Source organism: Hylobates moloch, unplaced genomic scaffold (assembly GCF_009828535.3).
Source record: "Hylobates moloch isolate HMO894 unplaced genomic scaffold, HMol_V3 SCAFFOLD_20, whole genome shotgun sequence".
Classification (NCBI taxonomy): domain Eukaryota; kingdom Metazoa; phylum Chordata; class Mammalia; order Primates; family Hylobatidae; genus Hylobates; species Hylobates moloch.
Window position 1 is genome coordinate 36,390,403 of NW_026652295.1, and position 15,659 is coordinate 36,406,061.

The window sequence follows — 15,659 nt, forward strand, 5'->3', positions numbered from 1 at the left end:
CTTTATGCTTTTGAAGTTCAGCTGCAATTTACTCCTTTATGGTCTGTGGTGGACATTTTTTGGAATCTTTGCCAAGTACATAACTTTCTTTGAGAACACAGCCTACAAAGATGGGGTTCTGGCAGCCATGTTTGCATTACAAAACAAAGAGACCTGACTACATAACTGCCGTGTTGGTCAAAGGTGATTGTACCAGGAGTACACAAGCCGACATAAACTGAACCAATCAGTTTCTTTCTCCTGGGGATTGGGATTCCTAGATACTAATTAGTCTCTGTTTGTTCTTGAAGTGAGGCTGGGTAAACCTGGATTATGTTCCCAAAAAAGCAGTGAAAACAGCTCTGCCGAGATTATAAAGCAGCTTTGTAGAGAGAAGCAGAGATGGAAGAACATGTAACCAGAGAGAAAAAGATACTGAAAAAAACCAAACACTTAGCTTCCTGTTGATGTATTAGGTACCTATTTCAGTCCTTCATGAGATCTTACTGCTCTCTGTGTCCTTGGGTTGTATAAGATTATTTCCTTGTGTGTGTGTATACATATAAAGAGGAAAGGCAGCTGAAGCAGTCAGGAACAGGAGGACAAAGGAATGGAGATGTGAGAAAGCAAGGTGTATTTGAGGAATGGCAACTAGTGTCTGCTTCGCAGGATGAACAGAGAAGAGTAAAAAATGAAGTCTGAGAGGAAGACTGGAACCAAATTATCTACATTATATGTAGGGACCTGCTGGTGAATGCTACATAATATTAATCCTTTTAGTTGCCAGAGTGCGTAGGAAAGTCCTTGTGTATACTGGGTACTCAATAAATGTTTGTTGAATAACTGGCAAACAGGAAAGCAGTTTGGAAAATGACAATCACTTTTTATGTTGAATTCTCCTTTTAGTTGTCGAGTTTCCTTTTCTGTACATAAAAGAAAATCATCAAGATGCCAAGAGAGATAGTCCCACTTAATGTTTGTCAAACTCAAGGGCTGTTAAGTATCTCATGCATGTGGGAATTTTATGTCGGTTTAAATGAAGATTCAAGGGTAATATGAATCCAATGGGAGCAAGGTGTGCTGTATGGCTTTATCCTTTCTATGCATTTTTTCTTTTTTTTTTTTTTGAGACAGTTTCGCTTTCACTCTTGTTGCCCAGGCTGGAGTGCAATGGCATGATTTCGGCTCACTGCAACACCCGCCCTCCAGGTTCAAGCGGTTCTCCTGCCTCAGCCTCCCGAGTAGCTGGGATTACACGCGCGCCACCATGCCCGGCTAAGTTTTTGTATTTTTTTTAACTAGCGACGGGGTTTCACCATGTTGGCCAAGCTGGTCTCGAACTCCTGACCTCAGGTGATCCACCCATGTTGGCCTCCCAAAGTGCTGGGATTACAGGTGTGAGCCACAGCGTCCGGCTTTTTCTATGCACTTTCTTAGAGATATACTTATTGAAGGCTTTGGAAAATCCACCAAATTAAAACTAAATATTGTGCGTAATAAATCAGCACTCACGTTTTAGGGTGTTTTGGCTTTAAGTGCTTGATTTTTGCAATATTAACTTCACCATCAACAGCATCTGTGGGATATTAAGCTAAATACGATCCTTGCTCTTTAGAGGCCAAAATAAACATCAATGTTAACAAACCCACAGAGTATGCACAAACAGAAATGTGATTTGGTATATAAAGAAGATAGCAACATTTGGTAATCAAATTAATCTAGGTAATACTCTCTCTGAGGCTCTGATATACCCGACAGGCCGGGAGGGTATTCGGCAGCTATTCCTAAGAGCCAGGAAGTCTTCCTCAGGGATGGGTCTCCAAAAGGTCTGGAGGATGTTGCCTCCGTGCCGAATGTCATCAATAATCGGTTTCTCTGTTCACGACTGCTTGGAGATCAGAATGAGCTCAGGATCAAGGACTAGGAGCGTTAAAGGACTCATTTTTTTAGTGTCTCAAACTTCTTTGGTCACTTACCAATTTCCATTACTGATTCCGCCACAGCTCCCCTTTCCCCTCCAAAAACCAAACGTGTCAGCTGTAGGAAGAAGTGCGGCTCTCCCAGCCTGGGCATAGGGACTAGCCTGGGCATAGGTAATGCACTTGTGGCTCTGTGGTTGGGAGTGGAGACAAGGAACTCCCCAACACCGGTGGGGTAGAAGAAACAAGGAACTTGCCCCAGACAAGGGGCTGGGGGAGGGGCATTTCCCAAAAGTTCCCGTCAAGAGACCAGTATACAGGGTGGAACTATGAGAGTTGTTTGGGTGTGGGGGGACCAGGAGGAGAGAGAGATTCCCAGAGAGTTGGCAAACTGGGGAGAAAGGTTCCCCGGAATCGCCCAGGAGCAAGAGCAGCAGCTCCAGGGACCTTGACTCCGCCGTCCCCGGGAAGCCAGAGCTCCACTTCCGCGTTTGGCATCGCTCCCCCAGGCCCCTCCTCGCACTCGGTTACGGGTTCTGCGGGCGCATGCGCCGCCACTCTGGGACTGGCCCAATTTACCCTAAACAACTAATCTGCTCCTCCCCCTCCCGCTTGGAGCGCACCATTCGCGTTTAGGGGGAGGCACCGCGCCCCGGAGTACTGAGAAACCTGCTCCCCTTCTTCAGACAGGGGGAAGATAAGTTTGCTTCAGATTTTAAAAGTTCTAAGGATACGAAGGCCTCAGCCGCCCGTCGCGGGCGACAGCCCGAGGCTCTCGCTTTCTCCCACAGGCCCGCACTCCGCCTTTGAGGCACGGAACAAAGTGGCACGCCCGGATCCCAGCTGATCAGCTGCTGGTCTTTGGCGGTGGCTCCCCCGGGCGAGACCATTGTGATTCCTCGGGAGGGGCGCACGCCGGGGAGGGGGCGGAGCGGCCATTGTCCGGTCAGCGCAGCCTCCGGGGGAGCGGACGGTGTTACGGAGACAGCAGGGCCCGGGGCTTCACAGCGGCCGCTGCGACTCCGGAGCCGGCGGGGGCTTCCGGTCCTTCCCCGCGCCACCGCACGGGACATCTCTCTGGCTGGGGAGCGGCGGTGGGAGCCGCCGAGGGCGTCTGTGTCCCTCCTCCCCCGCGGTCCTCGGTGCGTCCGCACGCCCCTCCTCCTCGGCTCCCTCCTTCTCCTCTCCGCGCCTCCGGCCCCCCCCCGTCTCCGCAGGCCGAGTGGTGCCGCCCGCCTCCAGCTGACCGGCCTGGAATCCCGGCTCCGAGCCCCGGACTCGCGCCCGCCCGCGCGCCCGCTCCCTCCCCCTCCCCCCGCCCTGAGCCCCCCGACGCCGCCGCCACCGCCTCCTCAGAGCGGGGCCCGGGCCCAGCCGCCGCCACCGCTGCCGCCGCCGAGCTCCGCCGCCGCCGAGCACCATGGGAGACGCTGGGAGCGAGCGCAGCAAAGCGCCCAGCCTGCCGCCTCGCTGTCCCTGCGGCTTCTGGGGGTAAGTGCCCGGCTGGGTGGGGGCGGGGGCCGGGGGCGCGGACGCCAGGGCCGCCTGGGCAGGCCTCGGGGCCCGGGAGGCCGGAACCCTGGAGGCTGGGCCCATCCCGGGCCTACGGGGAGGGGGTGGGGGTCGCGTTCCGGGGAGGGGTGCCGGGCGGGGAGCTGAGGGTGGGCAGAGAAGGCCCTGCCGGGGGTGCGTTGCCACCCTTTGGGACTCGCCGGCCTGAAGCTCGGGCCCACGGGGGCCTCCCGGGCCACGGGTGAGGGGGGCAGGGCGGCGGGGAGAGATGAGGGGGCGGCGTTGACCGCTCCGGGAGGAGCAGGGGTGCCCCTTCCCTGAGCATGGGGAAGTCAGCCCTTCCTCCCTCCCGGGGCGTGAGTTGGTGCCCAGGCACTAGGAGGGTATTTCCTCTGACTTTTTCACCTCCCCTCCTCCCAGTCCTCCGGAGACTTGCATCATCACTTCCTAGATTATATCCCAGTGCCCCATTTGCTTTTAGGAAGCTATTCACACGTCACCCGTTTGTAAAAACCGAGTCCAGAACCAGGCTGGGGTAAAGTTATAAGACTGCTGAGGTCTCACCTTCATGTAAAACACGTTTTGGGAGATATGTAAAATTTCCTTGTCAAAAAGGAAGAAAAAAACCACACAAAACCTGAAGTCAGCCTGGATTGGGGAATATGAGATCCAGTTTCCTCAGTTGGCTCTCAAATTCTCCTCTTTCTCAATTTAAGTAAAAATGATAAAAATGTTCACAGTGGGTAGCATATATTGTTTGGCCATCATGTGTTAAGGCGAAAAAAATGTGAGGTGGGAAATCAGCTCCCTCTTCCTCCCCCCATTACAGTTTAAATTCTCCTGGTAACACTTTAAGCTTCATGGATTGCCACCTAACAGGTGCCTCCATCATACCACATGACTGTAGTTCTGCAGTAAGAAAGCTGGAGACTTTGAAGGCCGGCTTTTGTGATTTGAGTCCTTTTTCTCTTTTATCGTTTTGTTTTAGTTTTATTTTTTGAGAGATTCCGTGTATTTGGAGACATAGAGGCAGGAAGGAAGATTGTTTCTGGTGACGACATCTGGGAAGAAGTATGGAAGTAGTTTCCTTTTGCTATCTCCCATATTGTAGGAATGATTAACAGAAATTAAGGGTAATTTTGGGAGTGCAGAGGAAGATTAGAAAGTGGATCTTAACGTAGACTTCTGTGGAAGTTGTCGTATCTCAAGGTTATGACAAAGAAGTAGATTTTCATTTTCTCATTTTTCTGCCTTTCTCAAAAATTTCCCTGTGGAAGGACATTAGTCAAAAATAAGTTATGGCATATGAAAAGTCCTAAAAATGTGAAAATATTTCTAGTCTTCCCTTCATTTTGACTTGAAAATAATTGGTTTGCCTGTGAAGTGCTTTCATGGACGATCTAATTCCCACAAGAATCTTGCTAGGTAGGAACAATTATCTCATTATTAGATGGGGAAACTGAGGCTTTGGGTGGATAATTTGCCCCTTCACACAGGGAGTGTAGGGTGGAGCTGGTGAGCTCTTTAGAGTGCATGGTACCATCATGTTTATGACATCAGTCTGCTGCCCTGGAAAAATCTTGTGTCACAAGCCTCAGATTGTAACTCATTGTAAAGAGATATGTCCTAAAGAAAGTCGCTGCCAGTGGCAGCTAATGCTCAGGATGTATCAGGTCTCTTTCCTGGCAACACGTTTATGTCCTTCGGACTATTACCATGAATGGAATCTTTATCGAAAGACTTATATCAAGGCTTAGAAACTAAGGGAATGGAATAGCCTTTTACCTTTGTTTATTTATTTGTTTTTGAGACGGAGCCCTGCTCTGTTGCCCAGGCTGGAGTGCAGTGGCATGATCTCGGCTTACTGCAGCCTGCACCTCCCGAGTTCAAGCAGTTCTCCTGCTTCAACCTCCCAAGTAGCTGGGACTACAGGTGCACACCACTGTGCCCGGCTAATTTTTGTATTTTTTAGGAGAGACGGGATTTTGCCATGTTGGCTAAGGTGGTCTCAAACTCCTGACCTCAGGTGATCTGCCTGCCCTGGACTCCCAAAGTGCTGGGATTACCGGCATGAGCCACCGCGCCCGGCCAGCCTTTTACTTTTAGCCGGTAGGGTTCTGATAATGCCAAGAGAGTTTGGTGGCAGCAGACAGGAAAAGTTACACTAATGTTGTACTTGACCTATAAGCAACCAGGGCTTCTTTTTAGATACTTTCAATCTGATACTTTTTATGAACTGCAGTTTACCTAGCAGGAGTAGTGACCATAAAACTAATATTTTTATGGTGAAAAGTGTTCTTTTTGGTGCAATGTTTTAACTTTTCCTAAGGACGTTTGTTGACAATCGTGTAGTTTGTATTTTATACCAAAGCATAACAACATTGCTGCCTTGTTTCCATCGTATCATAACTGACTTTGGACATGTTTCCCTTACTGCATGGGCCACATTCATATTATGTTCACTGAGTAAACTTAGAATATATTTAACAGATATTTGAATGCCTGTGATATAATGGTGGGCAAGGAGGTGCTGGCCCCATACTCTGGGGCAGGGGGCACAGGGAAGTAAACTGACAGTTGCAATACATTGTACAGGTGCTCTAGGGGAGGGGCACCTACCCTAGCTGGGGTGGAGGTAGAGGAAGGTAGCCTGGAGAAAGTGACACTTTAGCCTAGACCCGCAGGAAGGGTAGAAGTAGAGTATGGAAACAAATATTCCTTTCAGGCAGTGGGACTAACATGGGTGGAGGCCGGGATGTGAGCGAGAGCACTACACATTTGAGGAACAGGTTTGTTGTGTCTGTTGATAGATTGTGAAGGCGGATCACAATCTAGAGATAAGGGGGGTCTGTTGGTAGATTGTGAAGGGCGATCACAATCTAGAGATAAGGCTGGGGAATTGAGAGGAATTGGTGATACAGGGCCCTCAGCATTGTAATGCTGAGGACTTTGGACTTTTATCCTGAGTGCAGTGAGGAGCTACTCAAAAACTTTGATCAGGGAGTGATGTATATCTATAATGTGAAAGATTATTGGTGGTTCTTGAGAATGACTTGGGTGTGTGGGTATGATTGTATGTGTCTGTATGAATGTGATGTACGTGTTTTCGTGGAATGTTGCCAAGTCCAGATTTGCCATGTGGTGGCATGAACCAGTGTAATGGCTGGGGAGAATAGAGAAAAGTAGATAGAAGTGAAAGCCATTCAGGAGATATCTTTTGCCTTTTCCCTTCATGAAAATGAAGGTGAATATGTTCTAAAAAATTTTGTTCAGCATTGCACTCTTTGGAAGCTTTAGGTCTAAAGTCAGCTAGCCAGGGCCCACACCCAGCCCTTTGCTGAGGAGCCTCTCAGCAGAATGTTCTGGCTCTGGCAGACTAATGGCAGTTCCTTTAGGATTGCTGCTCTTTCCAGTGGCTCAGGCTGCAGGACTTGCTGCCCAGCATTGTCCAGTCAGGACACTAATCAGTGTGGCTTGGTTGAATAGTAGAGCTTTAACTGCATTCTCTTGTGAGAATGCAGTGAAAGAAGAATGCCAAGAGGAGTGTACGATTCAAATGCATTAGTGCTTGTAACACTTAGTTTCCAGTTCTCTCCCTCTTGGCTTGTATTGTATAATTGTGTACAGGTAATTAAGTTATTTTATAGAGGCCATCTCCACTGGGAAACTTTGCTGCCATGGAAATTGTTGAATATTAACCAGTTGATAATAAAGTTGCAAGTTGTTTGTATTATATATATATTTTTTGTATTTTTTTTTTTGGGAGGAAGTTTCGCTCTCATTGCCCAGGCTGGAGTGCAATGGCACGAGCTCGGCTCACCGCAACTTCTGTCTTCCGTGTTCAAGTGATTCTTCTGCCCCAGCCTCCCGAGTAGCTGGGATTACAGGCATGTGCCACCACACCCAGCTAATTTTTTAGTAGAGACGGGGGAGACTATTCTCGAACTCCCGACCTCAGGTGATCCACCCACCTCGGCCTCTCAAAGTGCTGGGATTACCGGCATGAGCCACCGCGCCTGGCCGATATATATTAACATCATATTTTTAGGATTAAAACAAATTTTTCCTGGAGACATAGATTTAAAACTTTAAGTGAAATACGAACATTTTCTTGGCACATTTTAGGCATTCAGTACTCAGGCAAAAAACGTATTTGTTGATAATTGTTGTATCTGAAATGAAATAGTCAATTAGTACACTTTCTTTAGATGAAATATACACATACACCAAAACACTTTTAAACTATACAGATATAAGTGGTATTAGTTGAAGCTGCATTTTAAATTATTTAGACATTTAAAAAGTGCTGAGGCATGTAGATTCTTCACAAATGTGAAGACCTAGAATATTACAGAAAGGAAGAAAAATAAGTATAAGAATACAGTATGTGTATTATAGGATAATAGGGTAATTAGGATGGAAGACGGAATTGTTTTCTAATTCTATTTAAGTACAGAAATATAATTACTATTGATATTTCGCTTTTACAATTGGAGATAATCTCATGATGACATATGGAAACCTTGGGAATTACTGTTTTGTAAATAAGCTTAAAGTGTACTAGACATAAAAGTTCAGTCTGGTATTTAGAGAATAATGGAATAGTTAAATATGGGGCTTATTAGGTAAACTATTCATTGTTTTGATTTTAAAAAAGAAGCTCTTCTAACAAGTCATAACATAAAGCAAATATCACATGGGTTCATTTTCTTTAGGGAAATAGATTTTGTTAGTATTTCATTTTTATAATCATTGCTGTTGAAGCATTTTGCCTACAAACTAAATTGGCTGGATAAAAGATGTACTTTAAGATAGGGATGGGTAGAGATAAGGATAGGGGTAATCTCCTAAAATAAATTTCACTTCTGAAATCGGTACTAGTAGAAAGTTGATTGAAAACATAACATGATTTCTTTTATTCCACTTTATTTTTGGCAATCATAAGATACTGACTAGTTTAGAATCAATGTATATATTTTTTCTCTCTGAGCCCAGGCTTAGTGAATTGCTGTAGAACATCACTGTGTAGATCATCTAGCTAGTGTGCTTGCCTCCTCACAGTGTGTGGACTTCACACTCATTTTACCTCTTCAGTCTCAGTCTCCCAATTGTAACATGTTGCCACACTTTAACCAGCTTAACCTGGGCTTTCAAGATCATGTGAACACAGTATGAATCACTAATCAGTAGAATGTTCATTCCATTGATGTCACTACTTATCCCTTGATTGTAAAACCCCCTTAAGCATTCTCTTAAAAAACAAAAAAGCTTGCTTGTGGAGTTTACTTTGCATCTTTGAGTGTTGTTTGCATCTGAAGATAAAACATGATTTAAATTAAGTATTCACTGTCTGTTCATTTATCTACTTGCCCTATTTTCCTGATTACATTTGGGGGATTCAGAAAATAGGAAATTAGTCCCTTTGATGTGATGGCACACAGGGAAATAATTTTTTTTTTTAATTTAAACGAACATAGTCTTCTTTCTATTGGTTTGAGGCAATAGCTTTTTAGAGTTAGGTCCAGTTAGCAAACATATGGCTCTTTTGGTTTTATCATCTTCTCTTCTCCATTTACCGTCTCCCACTCTTCCCCTCCCTTCCAAAATGGAAGAGAATTCTAAACTTTAAATCATACTGAAAAGTTTTGACTAAAAATCTCTTTATAATCCTTAATGGTATCAAAATTAACGTTAGTTTTCACAAATTAACCTTTCCTTGCTCTAAAAATCAGAGAACTAACAAGCCTTTGAAAAGAATAAAGTCCTTAAAAAGAAGCCAAGGACAGTATATAAAAGATTATTTATTTAGAACAGAATACTTAGAGGGTGAGAACTAATATCATTTGGATTTTTTATTAGGTCATAGGGAGGTTCTGTCCACGCAAAGTGATGTAATATTTTGAATTCCTGCAATAATCACAGATCAAAATTGAGGTTAAATATTGTTATTTTCTTTTTCACCCAGGCCTGGGACTGGCAGGCTGCATGGCTTTGTGGCTGAGGCTGGAAGCAGCAGAGCCTATCAAAGTCCCCTCTCTTGCAAAAAAAAAAAAAAAAAAAAAAAAAGCTTTTCTGTTTTTGAAGAAAGGTTAAGGTTGATATCGCAGCAAAGCTACTTGAAGGAAGTGATTGGTCTTGACCCAGCACTTGTAATGCAGTGCTTACAAAATCATCCAGATTCTGGCTTTTTGGATTTCGTGGGACTTTGTGTCAGAGTGGTTTTCAAAAGAGGGCCTTCATTCCAACTGTGTGGATGACACTGATGTTACTCAATTTTTCTAGGGTTTCTGAGGAACAGCTATCCTGCTCTGGGCTGGGTCCCTGTGTAACAAGATTACATTGCTGAGTGAGATATTTAAACATAAGACATTTCCTGTGTCATATGCAGAAAAGGAGGTTAAGGAACTTTATTTAAAGTGTCTTGGCTGGATGCTGTGGCTCGCGGCTGTAATCCCAGCATTTTGCGAGGCCAAGGCGGGAGGATCACTTGAGGTCAGGAGTTTGAGACCAGCCTGAACAACATGGCAAAACCCCGTCTGTACCAAAAATAAAAAAATTAACTGAGTGTGGTGGCATGCTCCTGTAGTCTCAGCTACTTGGGAGGCTGAGGCAGTAGATTCGCTTGAATCCAGGAGGCGGAGATTGTAGTGAGCTGAGATTGTGCCACTGTACTCCAGTCTGGGCAACAGAGTGAGACTCAGTCTCAAAAAAAAAAAAAGTGTCTAATAATCAGAATCTAAAACTGTATTCTAGAATGGCACTGCCCAGTATGGTAGCCATTAGCTGTAAGTAACAATTTAAATTCAGATTAAAGTTAAAAATTTAGTTTCTCAGTCACAGTAGCTACTTTTAAGTACTCACTAGCTCAGTAACTAGTGATTACCCTATTGAGGAACACAGGTATACAACATTTTCATCCTTCAAGAAAGTTATGTTGGACAGTGCTGTTCAAGTCTGTTTTCTTCTGGGCTCTTTAGATCTCTTTTTTTCTTACATTCTGAAAATGAGGGACTTAGCTAATTTAGCTCTAAATTTCTTTCCAGCCCTAACATAGTTTATTTCCACTGGGAGAAGCAATGCTATTGTTAATCCAGATTACTGGGATGTGTTCCTTTGGTCAGGAATGGGAATTAACATTTCAGTAATGGGAATTAAAATGTAGTCTGTAATTTGAACCTTTTTTTGAAGTGTTACTTTTGAGTCAGGCATTTTAGCTCTTTTAGCACTGTTAAACTGGCAGCCTCAGCGGCTTATACAGGGAGGTATTGGTCTAACAATCAGTTTCTTTTTTTGGTTCAAATAATTTTTGAAGGTACTCACCTTTTTGAAAGTTAATAGGTTGTAGATAGGCTCTATAGGTTGTAGATAGGCTCTAGTTAGCTTTTATGACTTTTGTGGAGGAAAAATATTTGTATTCAATATCTCATGGTAGCTTTTTGTATGTGATTAGGGATAAGTGCATTGGATTTTCTGGTAAATTCAGGTTACCATATATAAAGAAAGGTGGGGTATATTGGAATTTCCAGCAGTAATGGGCAAAACCATACTGATCTGTGATGCACCCAGGCTAATAGAATTACACAGGTGAATGAAAATGCATGTCATCCATGAGGCTGAGGGACACAGCTGCAACAGTGCCGGGCACCTGAAATTTTGGCTACAGCTATTAACTCAAGGAGGGATGATGTACTAGCTAACTACATCTGTTCATTTAGCTGTACCAGGTGTCCCATATCATAGGCAAGTTCGAGTTTATTGGGGCAGAAGAATGTCCTGGGAGAGGTCACTGATGCTGCTTGCTACCGCTCTGGCCTTGGATGGAATAGGAGGGCCAAGCCACACCAGAGCATTTTGTTTCCAGGTTGTGGATAAGCTCTAGTTAGCTTTATTGATACTTTAGTAATTACCTGGCAGAGTGAGGTTGGTGATGTACTTAGGACCTTTTTGGGAGTGTCTTTTCTCATTTGTTTCTGCTGAAATAGAGTGGTGTGGAGTAACAGCTGTTGATGTCTTATCTGCTTCTTGGACTCTTACACACTGGTAAGTTGAAGTGCAGTTGCATAAAATAATCACACTCACAGCCACACTTCCTGGAAGGAGAAACATTCTGACCATTCAAGAATATCACAAATACTCTTCCTGTAGTCAGCTTCTTTGTCCAGGCACTTGGTTTTATTCATTTATTTTTTACAAGAAAGTAAAAATTTTCTGTGGCTTATGGTACCTAACTGGAAGAGTGGAGGCAGGAAGTTGGGGAACACAGAGTGGGTGGTGGGCTTTGCTGTCAATTCTGTGCTTTGAAAGCTTTTATCTGTTTCAGATCATAATTTTTTAATGGCAGCCCTTTCTAGGATGCTTTCGGCAGAAAAATGTGCTGGCAGAAAAATGTGCTGGCAAAATCATCTCCTGAAAAGATTTATGATGAGACACATAAAGTACATTGAGTACTATAGTTATTCTTAAACTAGTCATAAGAGTATTAACTAGCAATAAATAATAAATAAACCAGAGGTAGGAGAAGGTATGGTGATTTCAATGTGAGTTGCTTTTGGATTTATGATTTCTTGGTTTCTGTGCCTAAGGAGGCATGGATGGTATTATTCTTTTCTTTTCTTTTTTTTTGAGGCAGAGTCTCGCTCTGTCACCCAGGCTAGAGTGCAGTGGCGCGATCTTGGCTCACTGCAACCTCTGCCTCCCGGATTCAAGCCTATTCTTCCGCCTCAGCCTCCCGAGTAGCTGGGACTACAGGCGCCCGCCACCACGCCCGGCTAATTTTTTGTATTTTTAGTAGAGACGGGGTTTCACTGTGTTAGCCAGGATGGTCTCAGTCTCCTGACCTCGTGATCCACCTGCCTCGGCCTCCCAAAGTGCTAGGATTACAGGTGTGAGCCACTATGACCAGCCTGGATGGTGGTATTCTTTTTCTTCAGTTGCTGCTGAAATCTAAAAAACCAGGTTTTTCAAGTCTTTATGTGTTCGCGTGTGAAACTTTGCCTGTACAAACAAAATTTTTACATTGTTTAACTTTACTCCATGCAGTTTAGTTTGCCTTTTTCCTTTTAATATAACTTAAAGGTATTCTCTTACCAAGTGGAGAACTGTTCTGTGGACTGATCAGCAGTGGGTTTGAGCCTGTAAATAGCCACTGCACTCCAGCCTGGGTAACATAATGAGACTTTGTTGCTTTAAAAAAAAAAAAAAAGGAGGATGCCAGACTTGGTGGCTCATGCCTGTAATCCCAGCACTTTGGGTGGCTGAGGTGGGCAGATCACCTGAGGTAAGGAGTTTGAGACCAGCCTGGACAACATGGTAAAACCCCATCTCTACTAAAAATACAGAAATTAGCTGGGCTTAATAGCCTGCGCCTGTAATCCCCAGCTGCTCGGGAAGCTGAAGCAGGTAAATCACTTGAATCAGGAGGTAGAGGTTGCGGTGAGCCAAGATTGCGCTACTGCACTCCAGCCTGGGCAATAGAGTGAGGCTCTGGCTCGAAAAAATGAAATGAAATAAAATAAATGGAAGAGTGTTTTTGTATGTTGACCCACAAAAATACTTGCATGTAGAAACTTTTTCTTTTAATTCTTTTATTGATTTGGGAGGATATGTTCATGTAGTCTCTGAGGCCTGAGTTCCCTGTTTCTGTGGATCAGTCACTGTTAACTAGCTCACCCTGTTCCCCCAACCCCATCCATGCTGTAGCACTTCCAATATGTGCTTAAACCATGCATTTTATTTGTAAGGCTGATGATCTTCTTCAGGGAATATTGAGCAGGATCTATTAAGGAACAGTTGCTTTGACTTAAATGAAAAAGTCTTTGCAACTGACAGATAAAATCTTGAGTGAAAATGTGTGGAGTACTGCATTCTTGTATAGTAGCATCTCTTTAGGGGATCTCAAAAATCCTGATCTGTGGAAGTGTATGTCCCTACAGACTGCATTTTCTTACCCTTGGTTTTAAACTTCTAGGATTATATATTCTGACAGTTGAAAGCCACCAAATTTACCTAAATAGTTTTCATTCTAAATAAATTAGATTTTTACGTTGTGCCTGTTTTTGGTTGGAGTTAGGGACAGGAAGAATAGACTGTTGGTTTTGTGTTTAAAGTTGCGGTGCAGAAAAGTCATTGGATGGAGATCTGTGTAATTTGGAGGTGTGTTGGAAGGGAAAGGACACAGAAGGTGGTCTAAGGGGAAGACTGGGGCAAGGGGGATGAGGATGGGGACACACAGAGGGAGGTAGAATGGTGGGATTATAATTGGGAATGAAGTTCCTTTGTGACCACCATCGTTTAGTCAAACTGTGAGAGGTGGTCTCATCTGTAAGGCTAGAGTAATTAATGTGAAAAGGTGGTGGTTAGGATTAATGAGATGTTCTGTCTTTTCTTGAAGTGTGGTATGTGAGTCCCCTGGGACCTTACAGGAACGTGCTAATGATCACAGGATGACAGCTGAGATACAGATTCCAAACTAAAGTTTAGTGGAAATAGCAGCAGCTTTCAGCAAAATTGGTGTTCCATAGTGTTAGAAACCCACGGGCTCTTCTGCTAAGACCATAGATACTTTCTTAGCCAGTTAAAGAAAAATGCTTCATGGTTTCTCTTTGCAGCAGGCCATGGAGACTCAACCTATCTTTCTTTTATTGGTATTGCCACAACCTGTTAATTCCATTCCTTGGGATTGATTTTTCTTCTCCCCTTTTTCCCCCATGCCTGGTGGGGGATTCAACAGTCTTGCCCATCGTCTGTTTAACTTGCTCTTCTTAGAAAAACAACGCACACAAGTCCTTCTCTTTTAAAAGATTTTACAGTGAATACATATGGGGAAGTTACATTAGATCTTAAAGAATTTAGCAGTAGTACTTCCTGGGGCATAGGACCTTTTCTTATTTGCTGAGAGGCTGATGAAGGGCCCCCTCTCTCGTCTATCCCAAACTCCTCCAAAACTCCAAAGATGAAGAGCATACTGATCTCTTACCTCCAGAAAACCAACTGAGCCAAGTGGCTAGGCATGGGTTTTGGAATCAAAGATCTGGATTGGAATCAAAGACGTGAGTTTACCTCTGTGTCTTTTTATCTTTAAAAAAGTAGTATCTTAGAGTTGGCTTTGAGATTTAATGAGCTCTGATGCCTCTCAAGCCCTTGCCACAGAGCCTGGTCATGGTAATTACATTTATTAAAGGCCAGCTTCCCAACTTGAAAGAAGGAGCACTGATGGCAGATTAGTAAATACAGAACTATCTTACCTCATATGGGCAATTTGCGTTTATAGTGATCTCCAGACTGATGCCACCTCATTAACTGGTGGAGTTTCTGACCAGCCTTTGGCCCTTTGGCCATTTTGCAGAGCCAGTCCTTCTTCCAGCAAGTGTTAAGCACTCTATCGTGTGTCTTGAGCTATGCTAGGCTAGAGATACCTTGGTCTGGCTTCTGCCCTGAGAAAGCTCACAGTCTAGAAGGGGAGGTGGATCAATAAACTGACAAAACACTGTTAGAGAAGTGCTCTGGGAGATCACTGAATATTATGAGAACTCTAATGGGCAGCTTACCTAGATGGGAACTGAGGGTGGCCAGGAGAGCTTCTCATGAGTTGGGTTTGAGTTAGGTATGAAAGACGAGCAGAAGTTAACCACATGAAGATGGTAAGAAGGGGATTTCTAGGCAGAGGGAACAGCATGTACAGAGAGGCACAGAGGAATGGGAAAGTGTGCTGAATTAAGAGAATTTCAAACACAACTCAATATGTTAGCTGCAGTTTATGGCAGGAGGCAAGACAAACCTGGGGAGATGAGCAGGGGCCAGTTATGAAGATACTTCATTGCTGCACTGTTGAACTTAAGGATCAGGAAGCAATTGGGAAGCATTTAAAGATTTTAAGCATGTGTAACAGATGATATTTATAATATGTTTCAAAAAAGTTAATGTGGAGGATGCATTGGAGTGTATAGGCAGAGAGACCAGTTAGAGCAATTAAGCCTTTTTGGACCACGGGTCCCTTTGGCAATCTGGTGAAGTCTGTGGACCCCTTCTGAGAATAATGCATAAAGCAAAACACCTGTGATTACAAAGGAAACCAATTGGCCTATGGACCATCGGAGCCTGTGGACCCTAGATAAAGTAATCCTGGGAGAAGGCAGCAGTAGGGGGCTGAAAATAGTTGTAGGCTGGCAGTGGGGAATGAAGAGGGGGCTTAAGTATAAGAGTAGCGACAGATTTGGATGGCAGGGAGTGGTGGTAAAGGAGAAGAGAGGC

At 44.2% G+C, this 15,659-nt stretch overlaps 2 protein-coding genes across 8 annotated transcripts in view; one reads left to right on the forward strand and one right to left on the reverse strand.

The window, feature by feature from the left end:
• Positions 1-1,185: 1,185 nt before the first annotated feature.
• LOC131382162 (uncharacterized) lies at positions 1,186-3,015 on the reverse strand. Its single transcript, XM_058432672.1, has 3 exons — positions 2,633-3,015; positions 1,956-2,089; positions 1,186-1,864 (listed from the first exon to the last, which is right to left on the reverse strand). The coding sequence occupies exons 1-3, from the start codon at positions 2,969-2,971 to the stop codon at positions 1,693-1,695; spliced, it is 645 nt and encodes a 214-aa protein (XP_058288655.1). The 5' UTR covers positions 2,972-3,015; the 3' UTR covers positions 1,186-1,692.
• An 86-nt stretch (positions 3,016-3,101) lies between these two features.
• The window catches only part of ZFAND3 (zinc finger AN1-type containing 3), a 378,840-nt gene continuing 366,282 nt past the window's right edge, over positions 3,102-15,659 (forward strand). For 5 of the 7 annotated variants that reach the window (XM_058432668.1, XM_032141222.2, XM_032141223.2 and 2 more), the window contains exon 1: positions 3,206-3,389. In XM_058432668.1, the coding sequence (XP_058288651.1) occupies positions 3,319-3,389 (71 nt within the window). In that variant the 5' untranslated portion in view covers positions 3,206-3,318. Of the gene's footprint in view, positions 3,390-15,659 lie in introns of all 7 variants that reach the window. The other 2 variants (XM_032141224.2, XM_058432671.1) reach the window with 1 other exon arrangement.

Coding starts and splice junctions, on each gene's coding strand:
- LOC131382162 (XM_058432672.1), bottom strand. CDS start 2,971: ATGTCCCGTGCGGTGGCGCGGGGAAGGACCGGAAGCCCCCGCCGGCTC. Junction 2,090..2,632: donor GACGGGCGGCTGAGGCCTTC/GTATCCTTAGAA, acceptor TCCCAACCACAG/AGCCACAAGTGCATTACCTA. Junction 1,865..1,955: donor GGAATCAGTAATGGAAATTG/GTAAGTGACCAA, acceptor ATCTCCAAGCAG/TCGTGAACAGAGAAACCGAT.